General features: G+C 39.7%; 3 protein-coding genes across 3 annotated transcripts; all 3 read left to right on the top strand.

Moving 5' to 3' along the window:
* The first annotated feature begins 2,177 nt into the window (after window positions 1-2,177).
* On the top strand, window positions 2,178-5,574 carry fdx2 (ferredoxin 2). Its single transcript, XM_051385479.1, has 5 exons — window positions 2,178-2,383; window positions 2,731-2,782; window positions 3,929-4,035; window positions 4,119-4,206; window positions 4,324-5,574. The coding sequence occupies exons 1-5, from the start codon at window positions 2,197-2,199 to the stop codon at window positions 4,478-4,480; spliced, it is 591 nt and encodes a 196-aa protein (XP_051241439.1). The 5' UTR covers window positions 2,178-2,196; the 3' UTR covers window positions 4,481-5,574.
* Window positions 5,575-6,780: 1,206 nt separating this feature from the next.
* On the top strand, window positions 6,781-12,311 carry zglp1 (zinc finger GATA like protein 1). Its single transcript, XM_051384636.1, has 4 exons — window positions 6,781-8,674; window positions 8,781-8,893; window positions 9,880-9,973; window positions 11,187-12,311. The coding sequence occupies exons 1-4, from the start codon at window positions 7,248-7,250 to the stop codon at window positions 11,317-11,319; spliced, it is 1,767 nt and encodes a 588-aa protein (XP_051240596.1). The 5' UTR covers window positions 6,781-7,247; the 3' UTR covers window positions 11,320-12,311.
* Window positions 12,312-13,963: 1,652 nt separating this feature from the next.
* On the top strand, window positions 13,964-15,181 carry LOC127355266 (forkhead box protein D2-like). Its single transcript, XM_051385931.1, has one exon. It carries the CDS (start codon window positions 13,991-13,993, stop codon window positions 14,972-14,974), a length of 984 nt encoding a protein of 327 aa, XP_051241891.1. The 5' UTR covers window positions 13,964-13,990; the 3' UTR covers window positions 14,975-15,181.
* The last annotated feature ends 823 nt before the right edge of the window (window positions 15,182-16,004 follow it).

The following is a 16,004-nucleotide window of genomic DNA, read 5'->3' as shown; positions in this document are numbered from 1 at the left end:
CACACACACACACACACACACACACACACACACACACACACACACACACACACACACATGCACACCTGCAGGACCCGAGGACAGCAGGGCCCAGTGATATATTAAGTGCTGTGATTTCACAGACTTCACAGACACACAGGTAAACTGTCCCTGGACACTAATCCTGTGCAGGTGTGTGTGTGAGAGAGAGTACATACATGAAAGTGTAATGGTGTTTCATTATGTGGATTTAGAGTCTATAAAGTGTAATAATCTAGTGACTCCCAGCGCTTGCTATAAAAACCAAAAAAGCAGACACGAGAGTGCCCAGTTTACTTTTTATGGCCATGGGAGGGACCTCTGCAGCTAGAGCCAGACGGGGGGTTGGTATATATCTTAAAACTCACTTTAAGAGCGGACTTCCCCCCCAGATCATTACAGTTTTAAACACTAAAGGAATGATAAGAAAAGAAAAAAATTATAGGGCTACCCCAGTGGATGAGCTCATCGGTCATTATAGAGTCACTATAAAGTCTATAAATCACAGCTCAAATATCAACACAATGCTCCTCTGTGGGAGTTTTACTACTCTGTAAAAGGATTATATGTTTAATAATGTCTCCAAGCAGATGACAAGGACAGTGAGATACAGAAAGAGAGAGGAAACAGAATGCCTGAGCCCTTTACCTACCTCTAGTCATAACATCACTTCTCTGTCTTCACACACCAGTGGTCTCAGTATTCTGCCACTAGCCTGCATCAGATTTCTTATCTAGGTTACTCTTCCTCAACAGCAAACATAAACAAGGCAGAACATGCATTTACTGTTGCATGACACTGTCATGGAGCTTAACACTGAATAGGACTTATGTGGGAATATGACAAATTGTATTTAGATTCTTGTAAACCGTGGGCACAACTTCCTTAACCAGAAACAGAACTTTAACATGCTTAGACTGGTCAGAGCTGCAAATGGAATAAACTACAGTGACACCAAATGTAGCACTGAAAAGTAAGAAACAACAGCGATATAAAAATACTCCATAACATGTAAATATCAAGCATTCAGATTGTATTAAATTAATAGTCAGAGTCTGATTATGATATATTATTATGTATTAAAATATTGGAATATTACTAGTGATGCAAACTAAAGGTGGTGCTAATCTGACACTGAAAAGTAAGATAAATGTAGTGGAGTCAGAGTAAAATATTCATATACTTAAGAGTAAATATCCTTAAAGGGCAATTCGGTTTAGAGACAGTAGTCAAACAGAACACCATGAATAAAACAACCACAATAATTTAAAAAAATATGCAAGGTCCCTTGTCAGTAAATGGAAAATGGACTGCACTTATGCAGTAAAAATACTTTACTTGTTGTTGGGTAGATTAAACTATAACAACCGATGATATTTTCCAAGTTGATCCTAATCACTAACTATAGTGTGAAAATTATAACATACACCTCTGAAATATAGTGAACTATTAGTATGAAGAGACAGAAAATAGAGGTACTCAAGTACAAGGGCTCCAAATAATAAGTATTAAAATAATATAATAATATATATTACATCATACATAAGTTACATTATACAAATGACATTCTGTTTAAAAAGAAAAATGGGGAAATAAAGTATCTCTAGCCTGTTACTGTACTAAGGACATAAACAGCCACCTTGGTGGAAGCAAATTAATGTTGCTGTATAAATGTTGAAGTTCAATATAATCTTCTTTGACCCATTATAGATTATAATTGATACACCCAGTCCACTGTTGAGATATACATGTTATGCTACTCCCATTTCAGAGGGAAATATTGTACATTTTACTTCACTACATTTATCTGACAGCTTTAGTTACCAATTACTTTTCAGATGTACATACCTTACTAAACATATGATCAGTTTATAAAGAAATTTCCTTTGTTCAGGTTTAAAAAGTGTATTAGAAAGTAGTTAAAATTAGCTCCACCTTGACCAGCTACAACATTTTAGCTTCCATATGAATGCATCTGAATACTCCAACCACCACTGCCAGTCAACAGATCATAGCTGTTGTGTATGTTGTGTATGTTGTGTATGTTGTGTGCAGTGTGTGCAGTGTGTGCAGCAACAGCGTCCTCTGCTGTCACAGCGGTACGTCAACGTAGAGACGTCACCCCGCCAGCGCTCTTCTCCTATTGGCCGCTTTCGGCCATGTGACCAAAACAGAATCATGGCGGCCTCCGCTGCTGTCCGGTCGAGCATGGGGCTGACTTTCAGACTTTCTCGAGTTATACCGGACTGTAGCACATGTCCTCTCAACAGGCTAAAGAGCTGTGTGAGCAGCGTGGCTAATGTGCAGAGGAGGGGGTCCTTTGATAGCTTCCGGACGATAAATCGACACTTGCAGACAAGTATAGGTGAGTGGGGCAGCTTGCTAACACCTTTAGCCTCAGTCAGAGGAAGGGTCTTCTCTCGGGACTATTTGTTTACGGTACGCGGTAATGAGTTGTCTTTTATCCAGAGTGGATAGTTATGTTATTGTTGATGCCAGCAAAGCTCGACTTACAGGTGGTCGAAAGATATCAGACGCTGTTAGAGTCGAAAGCTCGCTCAATGACACTTGTGTAACTTCACTTCAACAATCCCAGATTATGAAACTTTGGGCAACAAGTCAAACATTGCCCTCGTGGTCTGGAGTTGCTCATATCGCCACTGACAGCAGAAACATTCACACTTCTGTTGTTCGTGCCTCTTTTTTCTAAAGGTCTTTACCAAAGTGAGGAGGGGAGCTCCAATGCAGAGGACCCAGAGGATGTGTAAGTTCACTGGGGGCTTTTATTGTGAATTGATGGGGTGTTTTCAGTGGGTATTAATCAATGCACACATTATACTTTTAATAACAGCAGCACTGCTACTACAGGTACAGCTACGACTAGTCCAAGTCAGTGGAGGGGACTAATCTTTAGGGGAAAGATAGCTTCATTTATTTTGCCAAGTCATGCTGAACTTGCATTTATTTATTTATTTATTTAATTTTTGCACTCTGATCACATCCTGAACATAGACTGAACTTAAATAGTACTCTTAACCAGCAGCCTATATAGTATGCGTATGCAGCATTTGAGAGACACATTGTCTACAAAAATGATTAATTTGATGGTGTGCATTAATTAAATAAAAAGTAAAACATTTTAGTACAACATTTGTGGCTGGGTTGTCCATTAATTGTGGTTCGAATCCTCCTATACACAGATAGCAGGAGAATTTTAAAGCTCTTAAGCTTACTAAGGATGAAAAGTTCTGTGTAAGAATAGTCTATTTACAAAATAACTTATAGTAAAAACATGTGCACATAATATCACAATAATTGACACCCATTGGGCTCTGTGACAGAGGATCTATGGACACACACCACACAGGACCATAAAAACTACTAATTTTTCCCTCCTCACACCAGGTTAGAGCAGGGAGCAGTATCAGGACTTACAATAACAACACCACATGTATCTAAACTTGTTGGAAAATGACCAATGGGTAGCATTACTCAGTTGGACAGAAACTTGATGGAGGCTTGAATTTAGGCTTCTCATTAAGTATCAGCTGTGTGTAGCTAAGGTAAACAGTCACAGTCCAAAAGGTGTCATATAACCACTATGTCCTATGACTCTGACTTTTAGCCCACATTCTAACACTATGTACTGTATGTATTTTTTGCATCTTAAGTTTTGTGAAATTATTGGTTTGAATGTAGGAGTTTCTTCTTGTGTGATCAGAAATTGTTTTTGTCAGTATATTGTTCAAACTCAAGCACTTCCCTCAACTTGGAACATGCTGTTGCTTGAACTGCCTTTATTGTTTAGACAATAAAAAAGGCAGAATGGTGAAAGAGGGTTAGGGTCAAAAACACAGAAATATATGATTGTTGATAAAGCTCAATTAACTTTGAACTATCTGGTGTTTAGGGTGAATGTGGTGTATATAGATCGGTCTGGCCAGAGGATCCCAATTAAGGCCAAAGTGGGAGATAATGTCCTCTACCTGGCTCACAAGCATGGAATTGACCTGGAAGGTGAGCATTTACACAGTTACTAAAGCAGTTTACTAAAGCATGGTTTTAAGATGATTATTGATCATTATTTGTCTTTCATTTAGGAGCCTGTGAAGCATCACTGGCTTGCTCAACATGTCAGGTGTACGTGAGTGACGCCCATTTCGACAAACTACCAGAACCTGAGGAGAGGTAGGTCTGCTACAAATAATATTTTTCTTAACAACAACATTCGAATGACGTCAAATGTGTGCGATGAGGATGAAAGAGAGATCAATGTAAATGTTGACACATATCTTGGTGCTTTAGGGAGGACGACATGCTGGACATGGCACCCATGCTTCAGGAGAATTCCCGACTGGGATGCCAGATCGTTCTCACTCCAGAGCTTGACGGCATTGAGTTAACCTTGCCCAAAGTCACTAGGAACTTCTACGTGGATGGGCATGTGCCCAAACCTCATTGAGAAGAGGTGCAGATTATGAAGAGGGGGATTGGAGGAGAATGAGAGGGTGTCTCTGCACTGCTCCTTGATTGAGAGGGGGGGGCAATGATGAAGAGATGCACGGCTAGGATAGCAAAGTCCGTAGCAACTCCAAGATGTCTTGCCGACTGACAAATTCCACAGTTAACCAATGACAAGACAGGCCTGCAGATGAAATCAGGCAGTCAGACACTATACAAATTTCACTGGAGGTGAAATGAATGGTTACTTCAAAAAAAACAACTGAACTGACAATGTATTTATTTGTGTGGAACATTCTCAGGCCAGCATTACGACACCATTCAATCTCACAAACTGTTCTTTGTTAAAACACCAGACAATTTGTTTGTTTTATACATTGCAGAGCAAATTTTTAACAAAGTTCATCTTTGTGCAGTTTAATGGAACATTCCTTGTTACAGCTCATATACGCACAAGTATCACAAGTTGAGTCATTTTTGCCAGTCTATCATTGCCACCCTGATTCACTTGTCAGATAGGGCATGCATAACATTTCCTTTCATTTTTATTTACCAAGTTCATTTGTAGGTGTTGTGCTGGCTTATCAGTAAGTACTTACCCACTGTCTGTGGTTAGACTGAAGTCACAAACCTAATAGTGTTCCTCTGCATGGAACTGAAGCCAGAAACAGAAAAAGAAGAAGAAGCCATATAATGAAGTGTTTTTGAAAGAGAAAATTTGCCTGAAGCTTAAAGGATGGGCTTCTAAATATAATAGATAATAGTAACTCAGTTTCACAAGTCTAAACTATTGCATTGTATTCAGTATAAACATTTCAAAACATTCAGGTGAGTTGTGTTTCAAGCCTCAGATGGAAAATGCAAGGTTTGATTAGTTGATCTGGTTCAGGTGCTTAGCATGATGGAGGTAGAGAGCAGAGTCAGGCTTCATGTTACCATGGAAGGAGTTCACCACATCTATCCTTTACTTGTCAAGTCTAGCTACTGTACTTTTTCAATTTACGCACAAATGTAAAAAAAAAAAAAGTGAATTATGTATGTCTTAGAAACTACAAATATTTAAAGTTGTGCAATAAAACAGGTTTTAAAAAGTCATTTTTTGAACACTACTCATTACTCATCAACTTTAAACACTAAGCATAAGGACTCAGAGGGGACAAAATGAAGTTGCCTCTGTTTTATCCAAATATACCAATAGTTCATTGCATGATTAGCAGGCGGCCAGTGTTGCTAAAAATCGACACCTTTACCTAGCAAATATGTAAACGTGCATTTGAGTTGTCACAAAAAGCAGTTTGCAGCAGCTACCAAGTGGCACTGGAACACAGTGGGCAGCACTTTTATTCACCACTGCTGTAATCTAGCAAACCAAAAACACCCGCGCAACTCCTCCTCCTGGTCCACAGCACCACCCAGTCATAGCAACCAGCTCCATCGGTCTGAGTTCCCAGTAAATTGGCACACTTCATCAGTTAGCTGATGATCGACTTGGAGATCAAAGGTGAGCATCAGGTTGACAAAGGTGGACTGTAGCCTATACATTAATTTTTTAAAAACCAAGTTTGTAGTTGTTTTGTTCAGGCCCAAATGATGCAGTTAGCCATAGAGGCCATGACAGGTCAAAGGTGTGTGAATACAGGGCCCTTTGTAAGATCACAGTTAATGGATCAGAATATGCGATCATTTAACTTACATGCGGACTAAAGCGAGCTCTGGTAGATCTACATAAAACTACAAGGAAGGGAACCGTATGCGTCATAATGCCCATAGAGTTAAAACATTAGATCAAACCAGTAGCTCAAAACGTCTACCGGTTTCCGTAGGTCTATATAGGCCATTGAACTGCCCATCAGTCCATTTATGAGTGAAGTCATAGTCAGCTAATACAATATAGAGGAGAATAAAGGTGGAAGAATACAACTTCCGGCACGGTTAAAGTGATTGTCAATATTAATATTGTGTCAGTATCCATGCGACTTGCCTCTGCGCTCGTGACAGTCAAACTCAGACAACCGCGAAAAAAATCTACCGTTCTGGAACGCAAATGCTACATTTGTGTTCTGGAACACATTTGAACTGCATTGTTAGTTCGACTTCTTGTTACATTTCTTCCGGTGAGTTAAATAAGTAACAATTTAATTAAGTCGTTTTTATTAAAGTAGGCGGTTTCACGTCATATATGCTTTTCAAGGAAAATGACACCGCGACCATATGATGCATTTGAATAGGCTGAATCTCATTAGCTCTTGTAGGCTAATACAATGTCAGCCTAGTTAAACATTTTAATAAACTGTCCTAAAGTTCATTTTTGTTAGCCTAACATCACTGTCACTGTTGTCCACAGTTTGGAAACAAAAATGTTAAACACTGCAGTAGACCAAGCTTATCCGCTGCCACTGTGCTGTCTGCATACAGTAGCTTATGTATCTTAATTATAGAAGTTATGGATATGAATATGAATCAGATTGTGTAATATTCTTTGTTGGACAATTGTTTGAAATCCCATTCAGCCTCTAGAATAGTGGTTCCCAACCTTTTTAGCTTAAAGCAATATTTATTTTCCACTATCAGTCGATGTCTATGAGTTGTGAGCAGTTCAGCTGAAGAGCCATCAGACTTCTAGAGAAATGTCTAAAAAGAAACACATAGTTTGATTTTATTACTTCCTACTTCGGTAATCAACCCCTTGAGGCAGCCGACCCCCAGGATGAGAACTACTGATCTAAAAGCTGTTTGTTTCGTATTTGTGACGCAGACGTTGCCTCAAGATGAGCACAGGATCGAGGACACAAGCTACCTTCATCCAGGGAAACCAGAGCACAACAGAACACGATGCCTCCCACTCAGCACTCTTTTACCTTTGCCAAGAAGTTTCCAAGCTAGCCTCCCCCATCCACAACAGTTTCCTGGACACAAATACTCCCTTCGTGTGTCTAAACGAGACTTCTCGGCAAGATACTTTCATAGTTAAAAAAGAGGAAGAGGATACACATTCATTACAAGTCTCTAGTAGTTCCTGCCAGCAGAGTTTGTCTCGTATGTTGCCTTATAATCAGATGAAAAAGCTGAAGGAGGACAGTCACAGCAGCAAGGGCACAACTTTGGTTGAGCCACGTTGTGAAAGCGCCAGTCCCTGGAAAGTGCTGAGTCTGATCAACCTGCAGTGTGAGAGGCTCCTCCATCACAGTGATGTAGAGGAGCCATTATTAGGTCATTCAGTATACAAAGCATCGACGGAAATAGCAGATATAACAGACCAGGGATTTGGAGGTGACTGCGTAAGTGTCGAATGTGCTTTGAGACCATCTCTTTGTATCTATGAAAGACAAGAAATCCCAAACTGTGTGAGTCCTGTAGACGATGTGAGAGACTGCAGTGGAGGAGCCTGTAGTTATAAACGCTGTGTGAAAAACTCCAAAGTGGTCTGTTGTGTTCTGCCACAGACAGCTGAAAAGACAGACACTATTAGACCAGAGCTGGTGGAGGAAAATACTACAGCGTCTCCTCAACATCACCACACAGACAATGGGCAGGACAAGTTCAGTGTTAACAGACGCTTTGAGTGGAACCAGGAGTTTAAGAAGGAGTGTTTCTCTTGTCGACAGGTCATTTTAAATGTACCCCTCTCTGAAAATGCTTTGTCACAAACCCGCGTACCCAATCCATCCCTTAATAATGGGTATGATTTAGATGACGATGCAAATCTGTCAAAGCCAGCGCTAACGCTAGATCACAATGGAAACCTTACAGAGTCCCCATATGACACCCAGCTGCCCCATCCGACCTCCATCCTGCCTTCTTCACAGTCAGCATCACTCTTATTTTGCGCTGCAGGGAACTGTCACTCACTCTCAAAACAAAATCACAAAATCACAGCATCGAAACCAGAATGTACAGATGCTCCCATTGAGGAAAAATCGCTTCCAGCTGCACAACAGAAATCCTCAAGCTGTAATAGAGAAACCAACCCCTCACCTTCAGCATTATCACGACCAGAACTTAGGTCAGTGCTAAAGGAGGAAATTCCTCCTCCAACTAGCCAGCAGTGGAGAACCAAGACTCCTAGAAAACAACCTCATCCCAGCCGGAGTGTTGATATCCAAGACCCAGACTTCCAGGGAGTGACGTTCAGGATGGACACGGAGCTGGATGACAGTAGGGAACAGTGTCGGCTCCTCATAACTTCGAAGTACAGGTAGTGACAGATTCATTACGTTTTCTGCTTGTGAATTTAGGAAACAGTGATCATAAGTTAAATTCATACATATTATTGGTGTGTGCTGCTTGTGTATCCATCGCAGCAAGGAGCTCTGCAAGAGTGTAAGAAAACCGAGGCTGAGAACTCGGACATCCCAGAAATCCCTTAAAACTAGCAGCTCGGATGAGGAGAGTGACCTGACGACCAATGTTTCCAGTAGGTAACACTCGAGTACCTGCACCGTTCAGTGAAGCTGATTTCAGTTTATGTGGACATTTTTACAGAAGTGTGGAGTCCCTGCAAATTAAACTGTTAATCTCATTAATAATTTATATATGAATCATGCTAAGTTAAGTCAATTTTATTAACAGTATAGTGGCCAAAATCACGTTTGTCTCAGAAATCTTTAAAATCTGTATAACATAGGCCTACTCTATATCTTAAGCCCACACAATAAAATGTTAAGAAGAGAAATAAAAGGGCAAACTTCAGGAAGAGATAATAAAATACATGATATAAACTATATAACTGTAATAATTTAAGCAGTTTCAGATACAAGTACAAATAAAAATGCTGCCATGTTATGTGTTAAGCATTACTCTATAATTTAAAAAAAGTCATGTCAATGTTTGTCTTTGCATGAAATGCCCATTTTCTCCACTAGAGGACGCTAACACCACATTAAAGCATGACAGCTTCACTCAGGACAGGTGGTGTACATTTGATAGTATTTACATAAACTTCTGTGTAAACATCCTAAGATCCATATATAATAAAAAATTCAACATGTTTTGACTCATTTCCACTGGCAGCACCAACATATCTCTCAACGATTTTCAAATGATTAGCAGTGATGAGCAACTCTCCTCACATTTTAACAAAACTTCTCAATGAAATATGAAATGAAGATATACAGCCTTGTTGTGTTCTGTGAGTTATTAACAGGAAAATGCAAAGTATACATAGGAATATATAGTAAATAATAAATAAATAAAATCTCCCCTTTAGGTACAATTGTTTTTAGTCTTTTTTGTTGTTGTTGTCATAAAATGACATTAAAATGCAGAACTTTAAGAGGTCACACAGTAGTATTAATCTTATCACTGAAATGTAGAGTCCATTGAATCACATGCACTAGATATAAAACGTTCCTTGTTTTAAAATAACAGTAACTAAAAATATGTTTCTTTCTGATTCACAAGAGGGTAAAGTCTGTGCATCATGCTGCACTAGGAAGACCCCCATGTGGAGGGATGCAGAGGACGGGACCCCACTGTGTAATGCTTGTGGAATAAGGTAGCTCCCATTAACACAAAACGCATACATGAAGCTGTGTTAAAGGCCTGATCTGTTAGATCAATATGGGAGCCTAATGCTACTTTTAAATGTAATGAAATCTAATCCTGAAGGTCCAGTGTGTAACATTTAAGAGGCTCTATTGGCAGAAATGGAATATAATATTCATAGGTTTATTTTCATTAGTGTATAATCATCTGAATATATGAATTGTGTTTTCGATAGCTTAGAATGACTCGTTTTATGTACAGACATTGCAGGTCGCCTTCAGTGGAGTCCATCATGTTGAATTGTCATGTTTCTACAGTAGCCCAGAACAGACAAACCAAACACTGGTTGTAGACAGCGCCTTTGGCCTTTGGGCTTTTTTCACAAAGTTTCTAATTTCTTCAACACACTTCACAGCCTTTTGTCATTCCCAGGTTTTCAAATACAGCTGTGTTTATTTAGTTTTAATCTGAAGATTTATTATCCATATGGTCAAGGATTTTTTAAAGTTATTTCAAATGGTTACAAGCAAATTATGTTTTGTGTAAAACTAGTTAAAAAGTGTAATTCCTATAACACATAAAGAATTGGACTGCATTTGACAGTATATAACTTTTTCCAGATGTTGTTTGGTTTTCCTGTCATGTTTTTCAGAAGTTTATTTTGTCTGTCAATAGCCACCAGTAAGGACAATTATATGGATTAGAACCAACTCTATAAAATTGCTAAGTACAGACTCATGGGCAGCCACAAATGCCGAAATGGATTAAGGGTTTAAAGCGTAACACTTCAACAGCTCTGCTGTTGGTTCATTGTCACCATTGCTTTTTATTAGTGGAAAGCTGAAAGTCAAACATGTTTTACTTCTCTACAGTTTCTTCTGTTGTATTGATATATATATAATATTCATCGTCTGTACTCACAGAAGTGAGATGTTACTCAAACCTAACACAAACACCATTGCAACAATTAACCTGACTATATGAAGCACTTAGTGTGTTGATTGCCTTTTGTTTTTTTTCTCTCATAATCTTAGCCTGCAGAAATAAACACCATCTTGCTTCTGAAAAGAGGAATAATGCTGTATCAGTGTTGCAGTGACCCTAAACTGGGACATTTCAAATATACATGTCATAGATAAATACTATTTTTCATAAAAATACCTGATTGTTAAGAAGAAAGACCAGTCACCACTGTATTTTTTCTTCTGTCTTGACTTTTGAAGGTATAAGAAGTACAGAGTGCGCTGTGTCAACTGCTGGCATATCCCTAGGAAAGAGGGCAACTCCAGCTCATGCTGCCTTAAGTGTGGAAACTTTGTGAGGCTGACCTCAGCTCAGCGGAAACACACCACCTAGGCAACATACACAAAGCAAAGGTTTTTATGTCCACATGAGGCGAAGCTCTTCCCACACACACACACACACACACACACACACACACACTTGCTCACAACAGTTCAAGAATACACTCTCCGCTCCTGTAGGTCTTAGTCATCTACAATTCACAGCAGACGTGAATGCAAACATGGAGGAGCAGCACCAGCTTGTTACATCTTACTTGACTCTGAGTATTTAAATTAGTGTCACTGCTACAATGTTGTACCTCAGGCAGCAGCACTAATCCCCTCGATCCTCTCTACACCAGGGAAAAACAAACAGGTTAAAAACCTAAGAAGGTGAAATCTTGGAAAACTCTTCTCTGCAATCTGCATCTGCAACTGCACTGATTGTATTTGTGCTACCTGCTAAACCTGTATGTGGCAAAAGTGACAGAACTTATACAGCTGATGGGTTTTCTTTCTGGATATATTGATGAAGCACAGGCAGTCTGTAGCAGAGCTGAAAATCGTAAATCAATTTCATACTCAAGGGCTACTATAAGAAATAGACACATTCAGTGGAAAGTTAAGTCATAATTGTTGACAGTTTCATCCAAATAGCTTTACTGTTGCTTGTGTATAATGGTCAGCAGTGCCAGATGGCTGCAGTACAAAGTTATTTCTGTACAGAACCAAAAACAGCAACCTGAGCTCAGCACTGCGTTCACTGTTATTAACTGCAAAAACATTTCCTTCCCTTGACCTTGACAGCAAGACTGTCTGCCAAGTTCTGTAGATACACATTTTGTTAAATTAAGTTATTTATTTTGTTGTCTTTGTCAACATTTCTAATTGTGGTTCTTCTGTGGTGTTGTTTTTTTTTCTTGTTGTTTATTTGGGATGTTGCCTGTTTGATTGGTGGATTGATTTCTTTAGTATTGCTGTTTTCTTTCAGAAGAAAAATAATAGATTTTTGTGTGTGCATGCATCAGGTTTTGGTCTGTATTAAATTCAGTGTGAAACATCTAATTTGTTTCTTGGTTCTTTTTAGGTACAAGTAAAACCTCCACTTTCCCCTACTGCAATGTCTATAAAATAGTGTAACAGTTTGAGAAGGGAGCACATATCAGATTAAACTACACGGAGAGGTACAGGGAAGAATTGTTCATTAATGAGACTTCCCACAGTTTCCTCAGCCCACCCTGCAGTACAGGCCTGTTTGCCAAGTGGGTGGCCTCACACGAATTGATACAGTGTGGCTATTATTTCAAAACGGATTACGTCTTCCTCTTATTTGAAACAGCCAGCGAGAGAGAGAGAGTGCTGCCCCTCTCACCATGTGCCAAACCATCCAGCGTGAGGAACACTGAAGGAAATGAGCGTTGTTTAAGCCAAGAACATAAAAGATAGAAACGAGCTCAATAAAATGAATGTGCTTGCTTCATTTTTTTACGTTAAGCATATTTCAATCCGAAACAGTCTCACCTGCAGTGGTCATTTAAACATCAGCTGTAAAACATAATGAATGGTGGTGGAGAGTAACTAAGTACATTTACTCAAGTGCTGTATTTAAGTACAGTTTTGTGGTACTTGTACTTTGAGTATCGTCATGCTATGCCACTTTATATTTCTGCTTCCCAGAGGACATTTATTTGACAGCTATAGTTACTTTGCGGATTACTTTTTCCTATAAAACATTATCAGCTCAGTAAAATATGATTCATTACTATAGTTAAAAGTGGCTCTACATTGACCAAACACACTATTAAAAATATAATAATATATAGTATTGTAAACAGACTCTGCTAAGGTGCCATCTACATAAAGTTCTTTAATTTTGCTTTTGTACTCTTTCTTAAAGGACCACTGTGTAGGATTTACTGGCATTTAGACGTGAAGTTGCAGATTGCAACCAACACCTCAAAAAACTGCAGTGACTGCAAAAAACGTGAATGGTCCTAGAGCCAGTGTTAGGTTTGTCCATTCTGGGCTACTGTAGAAACATGGCAGTTCACATGGCGGCCTCTGTAGAAGAGGACCCGCTCCCTCTGTAAATAAAACCGTCTCATTCTAAGGTATAAAAATAAATAAAAAAAACGTTTATTTTCAGGTGATTATACACTAATGAAAACATACCTGTGAATATTACATTCAATTTCTGCCATAGATCCTAAATGTTACACACTGGATTTTGAACGCAGGACTTCATAAACTACTTAAGTACATAAATCTAAATACTTTCACCAATAGGCAGTACACACTGGGATACATTTTTGAGCCAGTAAACAATAGGCCTACAATAAAACATATTAATAAAATACAAAAAACATAAATATAAAATGTGAAAGAGTAAAGTAATTTGAAATAGTGAAGATTGGCATTAATGTGGCTGTATTAGCCTTTGTTATATAAATAAAGTACAGGAACCCAGTCTGAAACTCTAACCCAGACCCAATCATGTGACTATTGGTGTATAAAATAGATTTCATCTCACAGCATCATACCTCAGGTGATGAGTGGATAATTACCTCATCAATTAATATTCACTATCAGACTGTGTCATTCATAATCTGAACCTCTCATTCAGCTCTTATTGCTTCAGGTTTCCATCTGTTATTTGGCTGAAGACAGACTCTTTGCAGGAGGAGGAGGAGGAGGAGGAGGAGAAAGTTTAGACTGAGACGCTAAAAAGTCAAGGATGCAGTGAGATGCGCAACTTTTTTGTGAATGAAAGGGGAGAAGGGGGTCTGCGCCCGGGCGCCAATCTCGCCTGTTGGGGCCGCAGTGTCACCGGACCGCTCTGGACCATGACATTGGACAGCATGGACGAGGTGGACATTGACGTGGAGGGACAAACAGACTGTGATGAAGATGTGAAGACGACAGATTTCTCAGTGTTTAAGGATACTGCTGACACTCCTGAACACCGGGTTGAGGGAGGCTTCACGGTCCGGTTACAGGATGGTCCGGGCGAGAGAGCCGCCTCGGTGAAGCCCCCGTACTCTTACATCGCTCTCATCACCATGGCAATCCTCCAAAGCCCCAAAAAGAGACTCACCCTCAGTGAAATATGTGATTTTATCAGTCAGCGCTTTGCGTATTATCGGGAGAAATTCCCTGCGTGGCAAAACTCAATCCGTCACAACTTGTCTTTAAACGACTGCTTTGTCAAAATGCCCCGCGAACCTGGGAATCCTGGAAAGGGGAATTACTGGACCCTGGATCCCATGTCGGCCGATATGTTTGAAAACGGAAGTTTTCTCCGGCGGAGGAAACGCTTCAAGAGGCAGCATTTCTTTTTGGGAGCGCTGAAGGACTCCAGGGCGCAGGAGCGCAGCCGGATGCCCGTGTTTCCTCTGCTCGGAGCGCACAGGTTGGGTTCTTGTCTCCAGGGTCCTGATTTATATCACGACCTGGGCATAAGAAGTCGTTTAAGCTCCCACACTAGCTGCAGTATTCCACCTGTGAGCAGCATCATACCTGCGCTGTCCTCGCTCCTCTCCAAGAGTTTCCCCTCATGTCTAACCTTTGAACATTTGGAGCCGGGACGCTGCGCTGCGGTCCCGTCTTTTGCTCCAAACTCCTCGTTCATGCCTCACGTCTCGCTGCACGGAATGATACCCGAATACCCGGTTTCTCACTTGTCTAGTTTCCCCACTGGGATCATAAAAGTGTCGTCTAATTCAGTTTAATGCAACGGTGCCCGGAAAACTGCAACGTCTTCCTCTCACCTGAGAATAAACCCATGGTACATTATGTAAATAAAAAATTACTACCGTTTATAATGAAGTCAAAGCTTGTGAACATTCAGCAATTTGTTTTCTTGAGGCAAATGTTCTTGAATATCTGATATTTTACAGTTTTTAATATGTTTGTAATAAAACGTGATTGAATTTACAGTCTGTGCAATTTGAATTAACATCACGGGGTTTATCATTAGACATCAAACAATGTAGCCCTTGTAGACATATCGTTTAAGTTTAGATTAAGCTCTACTGTTGTAGTGTTTTTCTTTTTTGGGGGCCAAATTCATTGACTAGATTTAATTGAAAGATTTGTGTGAATTGAAACGTATTAGAGTAAAATGTTTCTTTCAAGAATCACAAAAATAAAAAAATATAACAGTTTCATATTTTTAAAAGAATTCAACAAAACTAATTATATAACAGCAATGATAATAACAGAGCATAAGTGGCAAAAGAAGGGCTTTTATTTTATAAGATAAGGAGAAAGAAATACTATTCTAATGATGAATAAAAACTAGCCACCAACAATCCAAGCTCTTAAGGTGTTATCACTGTATCCGATAGGTTGTCCGGCTGGAGAAAAGAAATGGAAATCGCTCATATGTGCCAATGTCGCTGCGTTGTTTCGCTGCGGATGAAGAATCAGGTTTTAGAGTAGATGTCAACACAAGAGGTCACAAAATATCTGAGCAATGAGCACATGTTCTCCCCCCTCCGTTGTTTATCGATTGTCCGTTTGTGTGTGTGTTTTCTGACACATCGTGTTTGATTTAAGGCGAAACAGGCCTGGTCAGTCTCTGCAGCCGACAGCAGTGTTTAGCACGAATATCAAATACATCTGATCTTCTGGTCGTCTGGTTTTATAACTGTACCGCTGGCTTTCATCGGACGTAGCCTGCTTTGTGCTGTTTGTTTTCTTACGTGGAAATATGCAGGCGCACAGACGTGCATTTAGGAATTAAATCGTTTGTTTAAG

The sequence above is a fragment of the Dicentrarchus labrax genome, unplaced genomic scaffold (assembly GCF_905237075.1).
Source record: "Dicentrarchus labrax unplaced genomic scaffold, dlabrax2021, whole genome shotgun sequence".
NCBI classification, from domain to species: domain Eukaryota; kingdom Metazoa; phylum Chordata; class Actinopteri; family Moronidae; genus Dicentrarchus; species Dicentrarchus labrax.
This window is presented reverse-complemented; position numbering and strand designations above follow the sequence as displayed.

Coding starts and splice junctions, on each gene's coding strand:
- fdx2 (XM_051385479.1), top strand. CDS start 2,197: ATGGCGGCCTCCGCTGCTGTCCGGTCGAGCATGGGGCTGACTTTCAGA. Junction 2,384..2,730: donor ACACTTGCAGACAAGTATAG/GTGAGTGGGGCA, acceptor TTTTTTCTAAAG/GTCTTTACCAAAGTGAGGAG. Junction 4,036..4,118: donor GCATGGAATTGACCTGGAAG/GTGAGCATTTAC, acceptor TCTTTCATTTAG/GAGCCTGTGAAGCATCACTG.
- zglp1 (XM_051384636.1), top strand. CDS start 7,248: ATGAGCACAGGATCGAGGACACAAGCTACCTTCATCCAGGGAAACCAG. Junction 8,894..9,879: donor CCTGACGACCAATGTTTCCA/GTAGGTAACACT, acceptor CTGATTCACAAG/AGGGTAAAGTCTGTGCATCA. Junction 9,974..11,186: donor TGTAATGCTTGTGGAATAAG/GTAGCTCCCATT, acceptor TGACTTTTGAAG/GTATAAGAAGTACAGAGTGC.
- LOC127355266 (XM_051385931.1), top strand. CDS start 13,991: ATGCGCAACTTTTTTGTGAATGAAAGGGGAGAAGGGGGTCTGCGCCCG.